At 36.3% G+C, this 20,342-nt stretch overlaps 1 protein-coding gene across 1 annotated transcript in view; it reads left to right on the top strand.

Annotated features, from left to right (window-relative positions):
- LOC150095810 (synaptotagmin-15-like) overlaps positions 1 to 20,342 on the top strand; it is a 179,825-nt gene that overhangs the window by 124,124 nt on the left and 35,359 nt on the right. The window contains exons 2-3 of the mRNA XM_090409536.1: positions 2,946 to 3,129; positions 13,143 to 13,285. Coding sequence (XP_090265662.1) covers positions 2,946 to 3,129; positions 13,143 to 13,285 — 327 coding nt within the window. The remainder of the gene's footprint in view (positions 1 to 2,945; positions 3,130 to 13,142; positions 13,286 to 20,342) is intronic.

The following is a 20,342-nucleotide window of genomic DNA, read 5'->3' as shown; positions in this document are numbered from 1 at the left end:
AGCAGAACTTTGCATGACATCGCTACAGTCACAGGAAGATCTTTATATAAGAAAGGAACGAGTGATCATGGAGAACGTGCAATAATCTGGAATTAATGAAGTTCATGACGCACCATTAGATTCAACGAGGGGCTAGAAAGGAGATCAAGTTACTCCAATTCGATCATAGATACAAAAAATAATAATAATAAAATAAATAAATAAAAGACAGCCGAAGGCTCTAGGACAATAGGGTAGAAGTTGATCGAGAATCTCTTTATACGAAATCCGATCAGATGACCTCAAAATAAGAAAGATGCTTTCCAAATAGCCTTTCATCAGCAATTGCTGAAAGTCGGCCCAACGTGAGAAAGGCAGACTGACAGCAGCAGGAAACATTCTGGCAGTCGGTAATCGGATGCAAGGTTTCCGTGCAGTATAGAAATTGAAAGGAGAGGTTTCTTATTTTAGAAAGAATTATTTTCGTTAAATATGAAGAATCGGATAAATACTTACTTGTAAAGCCTAACAGAGCAGCTGGTTTTTAATAATCGCATTTAATAATCTTTTAATGCTGGTGACTTAAAGTGACATAACTGAGCATATTAACGTTTGCTATTGGTTCCCGACCAATAGCACATGTTAATATGCAATAAAATTTTGCATATTAAAATGCACAAAAATATTAAAATACACAAAATCTACAGCAATAAAACTTTTGGAACAGAGTGAATTTAAATTACTCTTTAGAATAAGACTTTCAATCAGATAAAACGATAACGTTGTGGAATGACTGATGGTGGTTTTGAACCCGACAGCAAATTTTGGTAGGCACAAGCACAGGAAAAGCACCACTAAACTTACATTAGGTTTATCAGTAGGATCCTCGCACTTCTGGATACTTTTCTTTGAAGACGAATTAGCCATAGATGAGTAATTCGTCATGTGGCAAGGTTTTCCTGTCGAAAAAGACCTGGTCGAAGTATATATGCAGATAACATACACAATATGCCGCTTTCATTACCTTAGTTAGCCCGGTTGGTTGTTATTCCAACCATTTTGCATCTTGCAGAGAAAACAGTCAGCCACATGCGTTTTGTAACTTATATTCAAGATGGTCTGAGATGTGGCTGTAGAAAGATTTGATACTTTAAGCCTTCGATTTATCTCTTAATCCAATAAATAAATCAACGATCGTCTCATCTGCAGGTTTTCATTTGTCCAGTTGTTTTGCAACCTCAAAATTTTCTAATGTAACACTTCGCAAGGCTTTTGCACTTCACAATCTCGCTGCATTTTTCTAAAAGGTACAATTTGCTTTTTATGCAACTTTCTTAATTAATTCTCCAGAAAGAGCGAAAAGAAAAAAAAAACTCTCATTTTTACCCAAGGATTTCAACATAATTAGAAAGGAAGGAATTTAAATTAAAGGAAGATATTTCACTGATTTTCCTTTCACACTATTTTTAAAGACACAAATCGCTTATTTTAAATGTCTGTTCTGTTTTTTTCGAATTGAAGTGGAAGAAGTTTCTGACAGAAATGCCTAAAGAGTCTTTAAACGAAACTCTTCGCGATGATCATCACATCGTTTAGACATAATTTAAGATTCGTGGCAAAAAACATAAAAATAAGAGAAAGAAAGTTGCATTCCTGCTCTAGAAGGTTCCAAAACGGTTGAATCCATTTAAGTTCTAAATAAGTTACTTGGTGGTGGCGTTTTTATACTTGAGTACAAAAATCATTTGCAATCCAGTGCCATTGCCCAGGACTCATCAGTCGTTGCCTTTCCTATAAGAAGATGCAAGTATTGGGGTTCGGAGTCCTGTATTATGTTCGGTTAAGCTCCTTTGGTGACTTCTAGCATGCTGCTCAACTTTTAATAGACCGAAAGCACTGTTGTATTGAACGACGTATGAAACTCAGAAATGGGAATGAAATATTTCTTTTACCCGTTTCAGGATATCCGAGTTCATACCTGTTTATCGGCAAAATTCAGGACATGTAGCTCGCAAGGAGTGATTTTCAGATATTCTTTCGTGTTAAACCGTCGCCTGTGGTCAAATATCTACGCGACGTCCATTGGAGTAGTCTTGTGGATTAGTTAAATACGGATGAATTTTCCTCTCGTTCAAAACAGCTCGAAAAGACAGCGCATCTTAACTCTCATCCTCCGCATAATCTTGACGCATTTCATTTATTTTGCAATTTGCAAAGCTTGTTTTCTTCCGCCTTTATTCCTTTCTACGAACAAACGGTGGCATGTTTCGGTGGGCGAATAATAAGATGAGTTTCGATTCATCCTTCGTATTAATTTTCATAAATATATTCCGCTCTTCCTTTCGGATATATTTGATTTAAAACTGCACGACAGAGAGAATATCGCTCATCATGCAGCAGCCAGTTACATTTGCCACCCTTTGAATTTTGAATCGGCAAATTAAATTTGTTTTTAAAAAGTTTTGAAGTTTGATTTCCGTGTGAGTTTCGACCGCTACGCATTCAAGCACATCGAAAAGAGTGCAGGACACAATTTTGCATCCAGCACATCACGATAGCAGACCGCATGGAAACGAGCCAAAAAATGAAGGTTCTTTAAAATGACCACAGTGCATCCTGTTAGTTGCCCAAGAATTCTCAATAACCACACTCTATTTAAATTTCCCATTCATTTGATTTCTGGATAGATCCAGAAATCAAATGAAACCTCAAACATGTCAAACTGCAACAACTCTCGTGTCAGTTCTATTTCTACTTTGATATATTTTGAGAAACATCAAAACATCCCCTCCATCGAATGTGCGATGCATTCTTGAAATCATTTATATCAGTAGCGCTCTTAATATCATTAATATGTGACTTCCACTTACGAAAGGTCGCAAATAAACCCTTTCGTCAAACGAAAGAAAACGAGTCATTTTGTCTATTCCTTCCTTAATGGTATTTATTCCAATTTCTTCTTGCAGGAAATCCCGTGCACCTGACTCTGATAGTCGGAAGTTTGGTTCTCGTAGTGTTTGCGGCGATTGTTTACACCTTCTACCAACGGCGCAGCAGGACACAACGCAACTACGAAGACATTCCAGAGAGTGCAATACTAAGAAAAAGGAACTCGCGCTGTTCTCAGGCATCGATCTACGGCTGCGTAACGTAAGTTTGGTTTACAAGCACGCATTTCCATTAAAAGTGTTTACGATATCCATCCTGAAATATCCGAATGTAAGTTATGGCATGGAAGAATACGCTGCAGTGAAATATTTAAGACGCTACCAGAAAGCTCTGATGTGAAACTGACCGCCGTCTACCACCCACTAATTCTGATTGCATATCTCATAATTAAAGCACTCTTAACGTCTCGCCCATGAGGATGATTTAAAATGAATTCGTATGTCAAACAAACTCACCCAGGAAACGAAAAAGACGTTCTTTTCAGGGCTTCACTGATATCACAGCAGAAAGTAAACGAACCCGAAATGAATAGCAGATTATTCTTTCTGTTCATTTTAGATATTCTTTCAACTATTGCGATGGAGATCTCTTCATATTCGAAATTCACTTTCGAACATGTTCAATACAGCAGTTGGAGAGATCTCAGCTATTTGAAGGCACGTCTTCCTTCACCTCGGCGAAAGAAATTTTATTTCTTAGATGATAAGAATTTTCCAAATGTGTAGAGCAAAGATTCGGTTTAAGAGGGAGACTTGTTTAAAATTCGAGCAAAACAAAATATCGACTTTCAGAACACTCACAATGCACAGCGCAAATGCCGACACAAACCCCGTTGTTATGGTAATCCCATACAAGAGAGGTGGTCGTTGTTGTTCGTGAGATAGTACATTAGGGGCCGGAGATTGGCAGAAAGATGGGGAAGAAGGAGACACTTCTTAACATCGGATTTGAAGGCCTGTAGAAAATACATAAAAGGGAAAATGTTTTTGAAACACAGCAGTAGAAAGAAGAAACGAAGAGAAAGAACTTCAGTGAGTTTGTAGCTGTAAACGAGTATTAATAACTTCTGTGCATGCTTTAACAGATTTTATATTTCGAGCAAATGCAAACAATAGAAACTGTGCGTCCATGGAAGAGAGTGAAATGAACTGGTGCGAGATGGATCGTTAATCTGCCTAAGTACCCTTTCTGTACTGAACATTTCAAGCGGAGTCTTTTCCTTCGAAATATGAGAACAGTATTCAGTGTTCGGAAGGAACTAGAGTTAATAGTTTTTTATTTCTCTTAATAATTTTCTCTTTCGCCTTGAGCGAAAGAGAAAATCTAACTTCTCGGAAGCTGAAGAAGTGGTGATATTTATAATATGCTTATCTCAAGAAAGAGTTATTGAGATTTAAAGATTTGAGTTATCTCAAAACGATGAGAAATATCATTTTGTCCAAAGATTTCACAGTTGTCAGAAATAAGTAGAAGAAAGGGTTTCATTTTGCCTGAATGAAAACAAGTTGAGTTGGTCATTGGCATTGAAATAACAAGGTTATCGGAACCATTGAAGAATGACTCAGAGTTCAGAATTTAAAGTGGTAGAAGTTGATATGCTGCAAATGTTTGTGATAGTGTAAGGTTTGTCAAGATAAATTACAAGGTAATAGCATTGAAAACGCCATCGATATATGGAAGGAAAAGAGTCGATGAAAGAATGGTCTTCCTGCGGAGTCCCAGCATGAGGTGTAAAATTTGAGAACAAAATCCATCCACTCTCACACGCAATGCGCCTCCAAAGCAGGAAGCTTCCGAGTTGCAGAAGTTAAGACAAATCGTAGGCTGGTAGCGCATTTTAGAGACCTTTGTACAAACAAATTCTCTTGCATTTAATTCCGTAGTTAAACATGCAAATTTTTACCTTCTCTCACATTCACCTAAACCTATTATGTTGTGCCATGACCTTGGTATCTTAAAAATATGAAATGATAGGGCAGTTAATTGAATCTGCGTAGTCTGTTTGTCAATTGCAAATATTCTTTGGAACACTTTAAGGGATGAAAAACGTGAGTTTCTGGAAAAGAACTTGCTACTGCCTTATGAGACAGACTTACTTACTTTCAGTTGAAACACCTTCATCAGGAGTTTTGCATCCTAGTCGGGATTCGAACCTGGCCTGTTCAAGCGAAGGGCCTCATGATTACCGACTAGTTAAGGAATCTCAGCTGAGTAGGTAATGATGAGGCCGACTGCTAGGGAATCTCTTTACTACACTAAATGGTAGAAAGTCGATTACACATCCTTCTACACTTTGACAATTCCCTCCTACACGATCGTGGCCGTCTGTGTGTGTTGCACGATGCTAAACGAAGTTTAGTTATGACGGGCATCTGCACTCGACTACTCCTATGATTTTAACGACTGAGTCCTTCCCTCGTCGCTAGTCTAATTCGTCGATGTCTAAACGTTTAAGCAGAATGACACCATGGATTTCTCCGTTTACAAGAAACCCAACCGACACTTATAAAGAGACCCGCCGCAATACAGAAAAATGCGACTTCTTGCTCTTCGATATGAAGAGCGAAAGCCATAATGACCTACGATTGTAAATAAACTTCGATAGTTTTTATGATGCATTACTTCTCAATGGTTACCACAGACGTCTTTTCCAGATCCCTTTCGGCTCGACAAAGCCACACAATGTGCATATTTTACATTTTATTTTTCGTATTGTTTTCGTCTATGTAAAAGAAAGAACACGTTTCATAAGTTTCGTACTGTGTTTGTCTTCATTGTTTGCATTATTGCATCATGATATTCATCTCGAGAAAGATCACTAAGAAACTAGCGAAGAATTTACGACTATTTATCTTTGCTAAGCAGCGCTGTTCTTGTTGGTGTGTGCTTGTGGGTTCATTGGAGGCTCATTTTTCGAAAACGATTTCTCAAACTTCAGTTATTAATTGCTTGAAGAAAAGTAATTTTCTTGGTAGACGATCAGAAAGAGAAGGAGTAATTAAGAAAATCGGATTTCCAGAATAAATGACAAACAGCTGCTTTCCTTTGACTTCCGAGGATCAAATACGCTGAAAGAAAGAGAAGTTGCTGTAATCTTATTTTTTCTATGCTTTTATGTTCAATTAAACAGAAGAGTAAAAGAGCATAGAAGAGGATTGTATGTTCAGTGTGAATTTGCATTTTCACTCGGGTTTCTCATTCGCAATGCAGACAAACCGGCCTTAAGAACACACGCAATTAACAAACATAATACACCTGACTCGTTTTAGTTGCTTCGACCATAATTCCTTACAACAAGAGCTAAAAATCTGTGCAAAAGGAAATTCGTGTCCTCTGATCCTTCGAATCACTGCTAGATATTCTTCGAAAGAGATCGATAAGTTGGTTAGTAACACGATGCTTAATATACTGCAGCGGAAACAGTCGCACATTCATCATTGCTTGCTATGAATTTACGCTCGACATCTCGATTTTTTTTTTTTAAACTTGACAGTACTGAACCTAATAAGCGATGGTTAACACTTAATTTTTAAACTTCAGATCTGGCAGGATAACAAGAAAAAGTGAACTATCCATTCTTTATGTGTCAATTATCCATTTCTTCGGCAATCCAACACGCATGATTTATAGGGGCCCGCACCTCTGTTCTGCACTGGCACATAATGCAATGGGAACACCCGAGGAAAAGCATTCTTGAGCATTTTCATTCGCCGATCTGTTTTTCACCGGAGTAAGCTCAATAAAATTGCTCTGATTTCCAACATTAATCAATTTCTTGCATACGTAGTGGCTCCTCTTGAATATTCTCGAATTGCATATGCGAGCTGCACACTGTCTTTATACACAACTGGATCCATGAACAGATTCAGAGAAACTGCCGCTGTGCTAGTAGGGATTAATGTTTTTGGGATATTTGTTGCCACCAGGTGAAAAGCCCACCAAGCGGACTTCGTTTCTGTCAGTGTCCGTGACATATTTAATGAAGAATTTCCTTAAAAGTTCCATTGCTAGTTCATACTTGAACCTCTCCATGTGTGTTTCCCAAATTCCTCCACCGGTAATTTCATTCGATGAAATTACCGGTGGAGGAATCAGAAATACCCCCCCCCCCCTTCTAGTGCCCATATTTTGCCTTGCGGTGCCATTTTCTATAGATTATCCCAACCTTTTCTCGGATATATGACTGTAACTTATCAACAGGTCGTTTTGCGACATAAATGATACTTTTATAAGGTCTCATTTCATTTATTTTAGATGGAATGAATCAATGTTAATAGGTTTCTTTTTTATATTTTTCGTAAAGAAGTTGTTTTCCAAATTTTGCATAAATCAACTCGATACATTCTTTCTCATTTACATTTTTCCTGATTTCATTTCGGCAAATTCCGGCTTTATTAATGTGTTTATCTGTTTGGTGCTCCAAGACGGAAAAATTGACAAACCTACTTTTTAGTAGATGAACCTTGATATATTAATTTAATGTAGTTCTCATATCGTTCTAAATTATGAGCGTAGTTTTCATATAGATGTACATTTAATCTATGTTACGTATTCTTATTTGTGCTTTCTAGAAGTAGTTTTGACTTGTTAGTATTGCTTACCAGGATTCCATCATCCTGATTATTAAATACTTGACATCCTGATTTGAAGATTTGACAATATGAAGTGAAGATTTCACACCATGAAAGATATGAAACATATGGTTTTTCGCAAACCTTTTTTTTTTTTTTTTTTTAATCGCTCATGTTTTTCTGGCTGGTCTGAATCTTTATTTGGATTAAAAAGTCTGCCGCCACTGTATTATTACAGGGGAAAAGTCGCATCAGGATTATATATTCATAATGATGGATCTTGTTAAGGAATTAACAGTAAACGTTACTTCCATTTTTTGTAATTAGTGATCCGTGTGGAAGATGAGAATTGTTTGACGTCAAAAACGTTTACCAAAGACTACAGGTAGCAAATGGAATGAAGCTAAGGAACAGTGAAATAAAAAAAAAAAAAGGAATATCATTATTATTACATTAACACCATGGACATCCATCCGCGCTCACTTGGTTCCCATAAAATTTGCTCACAATTCCGAAGAACGATCTTCAGTAAGTGTTCGAAAGACTGTCTTCATCATTATAAATGATAGTTTGTTAACCGCAGAAATCTCTTGCATCCTACCGTGACCTTCTTGACACATATTAAAGACTGCAAGAAGACATGCTTTTGCCAAAATCATCGGTTCAGTTATGAAGCTCACATCAGTCAGATGTACTTAAGGATTATGAGATATTAGAACAGCATTTCCTTGTCCTTCCCTCATGAATAAGCAATATGCTGCTCTGTATCCGAACAGTTTTCGAAGTCTTGTTATTCCTGTATTACGGCAGCATAGGAGTTTTGTCGGCAACTTTCTTTCCTACCGCTATTCTCACCATGATCTTCCATTTTTCTCTGTACTCCACCGTTTCATTTAGGCTATATACACTCAACTCTTCTGAAATATCTTCATTGTATCTGATGTGATCCGATCTTGATCATCCTACTGATTTCAGAGACATTTAATTTATTCCCATAGTTAGGATCTTTCATACTTTTTAAACATATTTCTTGCATAGTCAATGTTTTGATGATATATGTACGGTTTTATATGTTATCTTTGTGTTCTTCTTTATGTTATCTTGTATATATTCTGAAATCAACTTAGTTTGTTTTCTGCATCATATTTTGTTTACTAAATTTAATACAAAAATAATAACAAACGTTTGCATTTATTTTGCATTCATTATTCTAAATATTGTTACTTTTTTCATTCAGCAGGTGAACTGTGGCTTGTTCGAATGCGTGTAATTATCAACTTCTGTTTTAATCCCAACTGGGAATTTCGTGCCGCAAGGTTCAGTGCTGGGACCATTGCTGTTTAATTTGTACACATAAATGATATAGGAAATAACCTGAAAGGAAATACTCAGTTGCTTATGATGATTCTAAATTAGGTAGAGCAATAGTTAATCAAGGCGATATGGAGAGTTGCAGGACGATCTAAATAGGCTGACAGTATCGGCGAAAGATAATGGATATCAGTTTAATGTGGAGAAATGCAAAGTGACACATTTTGGGGAAAATAGATTACTAGCTGTATATCATATTGATGGCACTGTACTCCAGAAAGTTAAAGTTCAGAGGACATATTGCTAAGGTTGATAAGGTACCCATAAGATTACTTGGCTATTGAAGAACACACCCAAGTAGAGATAAGGAAGACTCGATACGTCCACATCTGGATTATTTTGCCCGAGTCTGGTTCCCCTGGGTTTCTTTAGGATGAGAAAACAGTGAACGTTTCAGAGGCGAGTGACCAAATGGTGTGTATGGCCTGTGGAATGTTTCCTATGAGGAGAGATTGAGAGTGTGTGGATTGCAGAAGTTGGTTAATAGGAGAAAAAGAGGAGATGTGATAGAAACAATTAAGTTCCTTAAAGGATTTTATAGGATTGATGCTTCACGATTTGGCCAGAGGGTCCAGAAAGCGGTCATCCCTCGAAATGGAATGACGGTGTGCGTAGTAGGGGTGTGAAGACTAGAATTTTTGCTGGGAAAGTTATGGATGAGTGGAATGGGTCGCCGGAGTCAGTTGTGAGTGCTTTTTCTGTTAATGGTTCAATGAGAGGTATGACAGCTGTGTGGATAGAGTGAGTTTCTTGCGATGAGTCTTCGGACTCCATAGAGGTGCCCTAATAGTAGTAGTAGTAGTAGTAGTAGTAGTAGTAGTAATAATAAGTAATAATAAACATAATAATAAATTTCGTTTTGGGATTTGGAAATTTCGTGTTATACATTTGACCATGCCACCACCGTGATTTCAAAACAGATTTTTGGAGTTTATCTTCGCCTTTCATATATTGTTACTTAACCATCTAAAATTATTAACAGAAATTCTATGATACAGAAGAATGCTAACTTTGTTTTTACTATTTATCCAGTGTTTCTTTATTTTGTTGTTTCTTGTTCAACCTGATCGACAATATTGTAATACCGCTTTCACTCACTATAATACGTCGTGCTGAACAATCAATAATAATTAAAAATAATAATAAAAATATAATAATAAAAATAATAATAAAAGCAAATCAATAATTTTTTATTTTTTTAAAAATTTTTTTAATATTTTTTTATTTATTTATTTGTTTTAATAATAATAATAATAATAATAATAATAATAATAATAATAATAATAATAATGAAGTACTTATATTTGTTTAATAGAAATGACACCTTAAATGATTTAAGTGATTTGAAATCAAATTAAATTTTTGGTTTCTTTTTTTTTCAAAATATTTATCTTTTTAATGTTTATTTTGAACAAAATCTGTAGAAAATAATGCAAGGATAGCCATTCGGGAATTGAAAAGTAAATTTTGCTGAGAGCAAAACAAATGTCCTAAAATATTGCACAAACTATAGATTTCTACAGGAAATTCAGACGCTCTATAATCTCAGAGAGAGAGAGAGAGAGAGAGAGAGCATCTTTACAAGATCTGTTTAATGCTATTACCTTCTTAGGACGGATGTGACTCACGGGAGAAGAAGATATTTCTTAGAAATAACTCTGGGATTTGAGACATGGCGAGTATTGAATTTCTATTTCCGCCTTTGGACGAAGCATTCTGTAATGTCTTTTGACTTGCGCTGCCTGTAGAAGGATAAAGAGGAAATCTCTTTCTCGATCTAGGGTTGCACAAGATGCTCGTACATCAAAAGATGTCACAAAGATCCTTATTTACTGCATTTTTAGGAAGGTCATGCAACGGCAATCTGCAATTGCATCAAGTGCGTTTTCTTCACTTCTTATTCGCTACAAATTACAAAACAAACTTCTGGATTAAAGAGATTGTTGTCTCAGCTTTATGTTAACATTACAAGTAAAGCGATTCGATCTTAATATTATGAGCTGAAAACACTACTGCTTACAACTCGAAGCGTACATTTGGCGTGTATATGGTACCAATGTTATGGCATTTAGTCATATTGAATGGAGATATTTCCCTGTATAAACAGATTTAAAATATAAATTAAAAATTCTGAAATACTCGTATATAACTAGTCGTAATGCCGTAATCTTAACTGTGTACCTTACGCGATCTTACGTGTGTGTATCTAGAACCCGAAATTGAAATGTTAAAGCAGTGGTTGTGCCCATCGATCATCTGAATGAAAGAAAAAACTCTTACGAGAAAGAAAACTTGAGAGGTTTGCATACAGCACTTTGATAGCTTGCAATACTGCATGACGCAAGGTAAAGAGTGCGCTGCACTAGTACTGTTACTTACCCATTCAACTCCGATTCCGGCCCAAAACGGAGACACTGTTTGACACCCCACCCCAAAGTTGGCTATTTTACAATCAAAACAACAAATCTGAAATTTTTTCTCAACGAAATGTCCAATTTTGTTTCGATAATTTTAGAGCTATCTCTCAAGAATATTTTCTAAAATCCAGTGGGAGAATTTGCCACAGAACAACTATTAGCAAATGCAGTATTCACTTACCAGAAAGATCCTTACAAATGCTACTGCCATTTTTAAAATTTTAACGCTGCAAAAGTACAAAAAAATCCAAATATGTATGCAGTGTTTCCTTTTTTTCATCTGTTAGCTAATTCGTTTTGCTGCGTATTATTTCAGGCAGCGAGTACTCGACAGTGTGTTACATTGCAATCTCTTTTTTTTTTTATGAACAACTGTAACTGCAATACGGCGACAATATTTTAAGGTTCGACAACCTTCTTTTTTTTATGCGATTGCACCCCACAAAAAATTCTAAACCTATAGTGCATCAGCACTGTAAGTGGGCTAAGATATACTTTTCATTTAATTCTTTAAGTAAACCGAAAAGCCTGTTCTAGAGATGAAACTTTCTCTATCCACTTTAGCTCGTTCCTTTTAGGTGGGAGATGAGTTTTGTCATCCGGTGGTGTGAAGTCGCTACCATGCTTAATGGAGACGTGCAGGAGTTGAAGCGAATTGGAACTCGCATTCTGTTGGCTGAAGAGCAGATACTCTGTCCACTCTGCAACTCTGCGTTGAAATTAGAAATTATTTAAGACTGGAATATAATTTCCAAATAACATTAGCCGATAACGTTTCTTATCACATTCTTTTCCTATCTTTCTTCCGCCGAGATTTTTTTAAAAAGTTGTTTTTTTTTAGGTTTCAATCCAAGGTTACTTTCCATTATGTATCGAAAATATTTAGCGCCGAACAAACCCACTGCGCCATAAAAAGTAACATTTTCTGATACTTCGTAGTCACCTCACTCATGAAAGTGGGATGTCTATGACGAAATGATTTTTACGCCTTCTCCGAAACGAATGGGACCACCTTCAGCCTAACTGGAAGTCCACATTTTTCGCATCTGTTTCACACGCAACTCAAAACAACAGTAGTTTGGGGTTGAATTCTTGCATGATTTTCTTCATCGTGGACTATGTCTCTTGTGCTGTGCTGTGTCTCTTGTGCTTGCTTTAGACGAAAGCTACAGAATAAGGAATGAATCTTCTTTTTGCTTGTTTCTCACACAGGCATTCTTTTTTTTATGTACGATTTTATTTCTTACCGGAATTTCGATATTTCCACACATTACTCACTGAAAACGTCAGCTTTTTGTAGTGCTAGTAAAATACATAAAAAATCATATCATGTGCCAGTCATTCATGTTTCCAATCCAAACTGATTCAATAACTTTTTCTCAGTTTACCGATCATCATACTTTCATTTGTTTATTTATTTTTTAGTAAAACATTCCTTAATATATGTTTTCTAACAAAATAACCACCTGTTATATAAATTAAATTTTAACGTCAATACGTTGTTTTATTGTTGGTGTTAGCTTAAATTACACATACTTGTGATAGAGATTTGATTCAACTTAAGTTATCGCGACTTTTCCTTGCAAAGTTAAAGGAAGAAGCCACTATTCTTGGTTATCCTCTCCCAGTAAAGACACAACAACAGCACTATCTTAACCAGAGTAAATTCTTATTTTCATTAAAAAGTGTTATTTTAATATCACTGTGGAAGATTCTTCAGGATACTGAAAATTGAAGTCAAACATTTAGGCTTTACAGAAGTTAAAAATTGATCATTTTTGTTTGCTACTTTTGGGCATCAAAGTTATGAACCCAAATTTGTTATTACTTTAGCGTTTTTTCCTTGTTTTTGCAGCCAAAACAAACCGATTGATTTTGTGGTGCCAAACATACCATCGACGTTAGCCCCACTCCCAAGTCCTGGAGACAGCGCCTCTTTGTCTTCTAGTTCTTCGTCTGATGTGCCTCTCTGGACACGCCTCGCTCTTTTGGATTCTGGTAAGTATTAAACCCATACTTCAAGTGTGTCTTGAATAAATCCAGAGGAGGTGAGTAGTGCAGTGCCTGAGTAAGAAATGAATAACATAAATTATTTTCATACTGAAGTACCCATAATTAGTTAGCCGTCTCCTTGTTATAGAGCACACACGCTTTCTGCCCCATTCCTATTAGGTGTTTGTATGACAATTGTTCCTATGAGATACGTTTCGTTGCTATTTCTGTCGAAACATAAACTAATCACCATTCCAGTCTAATTTTGAACTTACCGCTTTTTTTTCCTTCTCGCCTGTTTATTTATCTCTACTACCTCACATCGTCGCGTCGGGAATATTTCTCACAGATGAGAATCCTTACTTAGTTACCTGGTACAATGTTAAGAAATTTCCCAGTATGTCTAGTCTCACATTAGTAGCAGATTACTACATAAGGAGTGTTTTATTTTATGCCGATTGCCACAAAGAGTGCTATGTATCGTTCTTGGCAATCGTCTGTGAAAAGGAATTTTCAGATTTTACAGATTTTAAAAAGGATTTTTCTGACTTTTACAGACCATATGTTGAACACCACTAGCCAAAAGAAACCATCTAATATTCTGGTCTCATATCGAGTGTTTTATGTTTTATACAGAGTGTTGCACGTGAAAAGTTAACTTTTTAAGTTAACTTTTCACGTGCGAAAAACTATAAAACATAGAAAACTCGATATGAGGGTACTAAATGAAATAATACATATACTGTATATATTATAATATTGCACTTTTCTTCCATATGCTTGCAATATGGATGCAGATAATGTTTCAGATTAATTTCTATTAGAGAAATAAACTGGACTGGAGAATGATCGTCAGTCATTATTTCAAGCTCCCGTCGAATATCACAGATGGAAAGCGAGAGACTGAATCTGATGAATATCCTCTTGTTTTATTCGCTTTACGTGTATTATCCTGTATCAGAAGGATATTTGCTGCGGGTCAGAGGATATTCAACTAATCAAGAGACATGTTTTGAATGATGGTCATGCTTTCGGAATCAATTTCAGGTAAAACTCGAGTAGAATCTTCTATTAGTCATTGTTTATTAGGGAAAGTGTGTTTATTCATTTTTTTCTGATGCAGGAATGTATATCCTGTGTCATTCCATGACTGCAATCGTTCGTTGCCGGAGCTGATGAATTCGCTTGTTTTGGGATTCCTCACATGCTTCCGCTGCCTTGCCCGACAATTAACAGAGAGAAAATTCGAAGATAGACAATATACCGGAAAATAATTAATTTAACCACAGGAACAGAAAAACGAAATTCTTAAAAACACAGTACATCGAAGAAAATAATTCAGGGAAAAATGTGAAATGAAAGTGTCTGTTTCGTCAACTCTTGGAGAGGGGATGGGACACCAAGTGCGAATTAGCTCTGAGAAGCAGTATTTATATCAGATAAAGAACTAAGGCATAACATTCTCTGTACCTCATGGCTAAAAATCTCTGCGCTGTTAACCAAGTGGCGAGAAGTATTTTATTTCCAATGACAATAATTTGAGATATACTTACAGGCACTGAAGGGCCCACATTGGTTTTAGAAACCATAATTGTACAATAAGATATCAAGTTTAAATATCTATTCTTGCGAGTAAAGTACGTGCGTTCTATTTGCCGGTTTGAGGGAATAAAAAGTCCCCAGTTTCCAAGAGGGAAATTCTTACCATTTCCGTATGAGGTTGGCTAACTCACTTTCAACCGAAAAGCCCTCATGGAGGTTCTTCGTGTTCTAGAAGAGATTCGAATCCAGGTCTTTGTAACTAGAGCACTTTGTCGAAACCATCTCTCATCTAGGGAGGCTTTAGAAGTGTAATACTACCACACAGAAGTAGTTTCCTCTGTCTCTTGCAACTCCAATTTTTTTAATATGTTCTTTAACATGTTTAAAATCTACATACTTGAAACATAAAAGTTTTTGCATTTTTCTTTTGAATTGTTCATAATATATTTGAGTCTACGCATTTTGAAGTGTAATGAGTACTACACACGCGCGATAGGTTCTTTAGGTTTTTATCGCGGTAGGTAGATTAGATAACTTGCAGACGAGCTGACTTTTCGATTAGAAGTCACTGATGTACATTTTTTAAAATTCAAATCGTATTATTCCAAATCAACAAAAAGTTTACATTTTTGCCGGGAAGAACGACACGAACGAAGGATTTTTTATTTGTTGAAGCTTAAAGCAATTTGTGTGATGTGAGCAAAAATTTAATTTTGCCCGAACATTTGAAGAGTTGTATTATTTTTTTTTCACCCCTTTCCATATGTGAATCAATTCGGAAAGAATGTTGTCCCGAGCGTTTGCAATCGTTTCTCCATCCTTTCACCACAGAGTAATTAAAATCTATTTCACAGTTACCTCTTCAAATAACACAGAATGTTAAGAGCACAAATATTTGAAAAAAAAAAAATGATCATATACGTATTATATATATGATCATTATTTTTTTTTCAAATCAGTTGATGGAATGAAAATCATAATGGAAACAAATAATATGCAATCCCTATCGTACGTGTGAACGCATTATTAACTCTATTGTCTGCTCTGTATTCGAGGTGCCTCTGAAGCTGAGCACCAAAATAGCTTTCATCTGTAATACTTATTGCAATTTTATGTGAATTCCAGCGACGAAAGGCTGTAAATCTTAGTACTGCCTTAGTACAATGGTGGGCAAAGATTTTTTTTACTTTATGAGTTTAATTTTATGTCCCATTGCACGATTTCATATGCACAGTGCTTGGAAAAAAGACAACGGATTCCACAGTGTGAGGAACGGCTTAATAAGGTGTAGGACCTCCTTTCGTTGCGATGACTGCAGCAATCCTACTGGACATATTTTCCACAAGTGTATGACAGCGATCAATGGGATATATAATATTATCTAATATTCTATGTTCTATAAGTTTATAAACTTTCTAAATTACATATATATAACGTATTTCAATCTAATTATGTAGTTTGTATCAGATTATAATATATACACTGCAACTTAGAATATCCTAGAATTCTCTTCTATATACGTATATATATCATATATTGGCAATCAAAAATTATTCTTTTGATTTCTTCCTTATTTTACCAAGCGTGAGCAAACAAAAGTTGCCATATAGAAAGTTTATTTTTCACTTGGTTAGAGTATAATAAATTTAGTTTAATCCTTTATCCAAGTGTGAACAAACAAAGTTTGCACCTGAAAGTATCTTCAGGACTGGGGTAAGGTAGTACAACACCAGGCACTCCTTGCAAAGGTGGAGCAAGCTACCAACACTCCTATCTCAGTATCTCCCATAATGCCAAACACATCTCCTTGCGGATATGTCTAATGTTATGCATTAAGGGAAGGGCCACTACCCAGACTAGTTTCGACCTTTATTGAGGTCTCTTAAGTGGGAGCCGGGCTCAAGTGGAGATACCAGATTTGGCAACTCCTATAGGTTTGGCAGAAGATTTGGCAACTCCTATAGGTAGAGATGACCTGCTAATGCTTCTGCCTGGTATCTTCACTTGGGCCTGGCTCCCACTGAAGAGACCTCAATAAAGGTCGAAACTAGTCTGTGTTGTGGCCCTTCCCTTAATGCATAACATTAGACATATCCGCAAGGAGATGTATTTTGCATTATGGGAGAAACTGAGATAGGAGTGTTGGTAGCTTGCTCCACCTTTGCAAGGAGTGTCCTGGTGTTGTACCACCTTACCCCAGTCCTGAAGATACTTTCAGGCGCAAACTTTGTTGGTTCACACTTATATATATATATATATATATATAAGGAAATTACACCAGGGAAGAAATCATCTTCTTGTTTTCATATTATTGAGCAAAGGAAACTCATTCACAAAATTCAAAATTGACAGTAATTAGGAAATCTTGACATACTTACTTTCAAACATCTTCAGTTAAAGGTGCGTCGTACCATTCTCTTTGCGTATAACTCCGCAATTCCCGAGTGTGAGCAAACAAATATTTGCCTTTGAAATATCTTCACGATTTCAGTATAGGATCAATACAAACGCTCGCACACGGAATGTGCTGCGAGCGTGATGGTCTTATGAGCGATATGCTGCAAGTAAAAGGAAGAATGAATATGAAAGACTAACTCTTCTAAATGCAGATGCCGTGAGGGTTACAGATGCACAAGAGGTTGTTCAACTAATGAGTGTCCATTTTGTTAAAAGCTATCATCCTGGTGTACGCGACATTTAATTCACTCTTCACTGAATGAAGAAACGCAGGTGTATGAGGACGAGGTATTAGAGCTGTTGCACGAACTGAATAAGACTTCAGCAATGGGGGATGATGGAATATCAGCACATGCGCTAAAAGAATATTCAGCTGAACTGGCTATTCTCTGACCATGCTGTTTAATATGTCTCAGAACAGGGATGATTCCGCAGGAATAGAAAGAATGTATGGTGATTCCATTGCGCAAGGGTGGTGCAAAGAGAGAGATGTATCCAACTATCCACCAATTAGTATTCCAGGAGCAGTGGTGAAGATTTTGGAAAAATTGGTTAAGGCATTCAGAAATGGGTTGATAGTGAATCTCTACTTTGCAATGAGCAACATGGGTTTATTAAGGGAAGGTCATATTTTCGTAAGCTGCTCACATACTATAAAAATATTACCACTAGACAAGGGGAAGAGATGCACCATGATACCTTTGGATTTTGCTAAGGCGTTTGACAGAATACAGCATGGTAGACTGTTGCATAAATTGGAGAAAATGGGTTTGGGTTATAGAATATTAGCACGGATAAGAGGATGGCTGACTGACAGATATCAAAAATGGTATATGGGGGATTCTGCAAGATTCGATGCGATTCTGCAAGATTTTAAGGAACCAGTGGTGTACCACAAGGATTATTGCTCGGTCCACTGTTATTCAATTTGTACATTAATGATATTGGAATGGATTTGACAAGCGACATACAGATATTTGCTGATTATGCAAATAATTGGAGTGCTTGCAGAATGATTTAAATAGCATGGAATTGTGGGCTTGGGAAAATGGATGTCAGTTCAATGTCAGTAAAGTGAAGTCATTCACTTTATCCGATGTCGTATTATATTGGTGGGATTATGCTAGAAGAAACTGATGAGGCTAGGGTTCTTGGAGTGTTAGTAAATAGGAAGTTGAAGTTCAGGGGCCATATAGCAAAGATTGCAAATACAACTCAAAAGATAATTGCAATGCTGAAACGAACGTTCACATGTAAAGATAATGATGTCATTTTGCTTCTTTACAAGGCACTGATAAGACCTCACTTGGACTATTGCCTGCAGGTCTGGTCTGCTGGTTTTCGTTGTGATTCTGATATATTGCAGAGAATACAATTGAGAGTGTTAAAATGATATTATGGAATACCGATTATGAAGACAGATTGAGAATTTGTAGAATGCAGACACTAGCAAATAGGAGAAAGTGGGATGATGTGATTGAGATGTACAAACTTCTGAAAGGGTCATGCAGGATTTCAATTGATGGAATTTTTCAATTTATGGAGGGTAGGGAAAGAACATGAGCGCATCCTTGGAAGCTGAGAATGAATGCCGCTAAGAAGGATGTGAGGGCTAGATTTTTCTCTTTATAGGGTGGTGCGTGATTAGCATGGATTGACATTGATTGTTGAGAGTGAAAGCAGGGTGAATAAATTCAAGAATAACTATGATAGCTGGTGCGTATAGTATGTGGCCTCCCTCGATGCGTTCTTGACTACCTGGAGATCTCTCTTAAAATAATAATAATAATAATAATAATAATAATAATAATAATAATAATAATAATAAGAAGAAGAAGAAGAAGAAGAAGAAGATCTTCTATTGGGGAGTAATAGCTTAAGGTTTCTCCAGCTTCCTTGATGCTGACTCACACTTTCGCTTCCGATGTGCAGCAGTTGGCTATTATAAGTGTTAACATACATATTTATTTCATGAAATTATGCTTTCCTCTCGAGTCGCAGGGAAACGAACATGAACAGAACATTAAAATCGATTCTGTGAAGTTCATAATGAGTTCATAAGTTCATAAGGAGTTTCAACCAATGCTGCACAAGTTTTCAAAATTTGATTGGCAAGTTGTTTATGGATTGGACATTTCTTCAACTGTAAGATGTTCGTTAACATGTTCATTGCCAAACACGCGATATCACGCGATGCGAGTTCTCACCAAACGACCGATCACGCGTTATCGCGTGGACGTCGTTAACTAAATAAAAAAATTTGGCCACCACACGAATTTCCAATTTTCAACTTGGCAATGAACGATATCGCGCGATCACGCGATGCGAGTTCTCACCAAACGGCCGATCACGCGTTATCGCGTGGACGTCGCTAACTAAATAAAAAAATCAAAAAAATCTGGCCACCACACGAAATTCCAATTTTCAGCTTGGCAATGAAAGTGTTAAATAAATAATATTTACGAAAATATCGGAAGAGAGAAAGAGACTTTATAATAAACTTCGTATTTTCTGTGTAGCACTGCACTGTTTCTTATTTATCTATAGTATTTAATAATGCTACAACTCATAGGATGTTATTCATTTTGGGAACTCCGCATTATTATGTAATCAGAAAAAAAGAGCAAAATAATAACAGTAATAATTTATTTATAGGATATTAAGCAGACAGACATATATTAGCAAGTCTAGTGCTTAATGTTCTCAAATGTTCATATTTCTACAATTTTACACAACGTGTGAAACCAATTTCAAAACATAAATTTAGCAGTATACTGGATGATGGTGTTAAATTTATTTAGTACGCGTTTTTTAAAATATCCGAAAGTTGTGATTTTCACTGAATATACCTGAGATTTCAAATATCCATAGAGAATAAACTCCATTGGATTGAAATAAAAATTTATCAAAAGAACAAAAACAAATTTCGCGCGACTTTCTGTACACAGTTGTGTCCCTCTATGCAAAGATCGCGGTGTATACCGAAGAATTGTATGTAGCGAGAGTTCAGTGCAATAATAGACCAGCAATGCGATTTAAGAACACTCAGCACCAGATTTGTGGG

Source organism: Typopeltis vanoorti, chromosome 19, assembly GCF_054136105.1.
Source record: "Typopeltis vanoorti isolate ZY-2024b chromosome 19, IOZ_Tvanoo_1.0, whole genome shotgun sequence".
NCBI lineage: Eukaryota > Metazoa > Arthropoda > Arachnida > Uropygi > Thelyphonidae > Typopeltis > Typopeltis vanoorti.
This window is presented reverse-complemented; position numbering and strand designations above follow the sequence as displayed.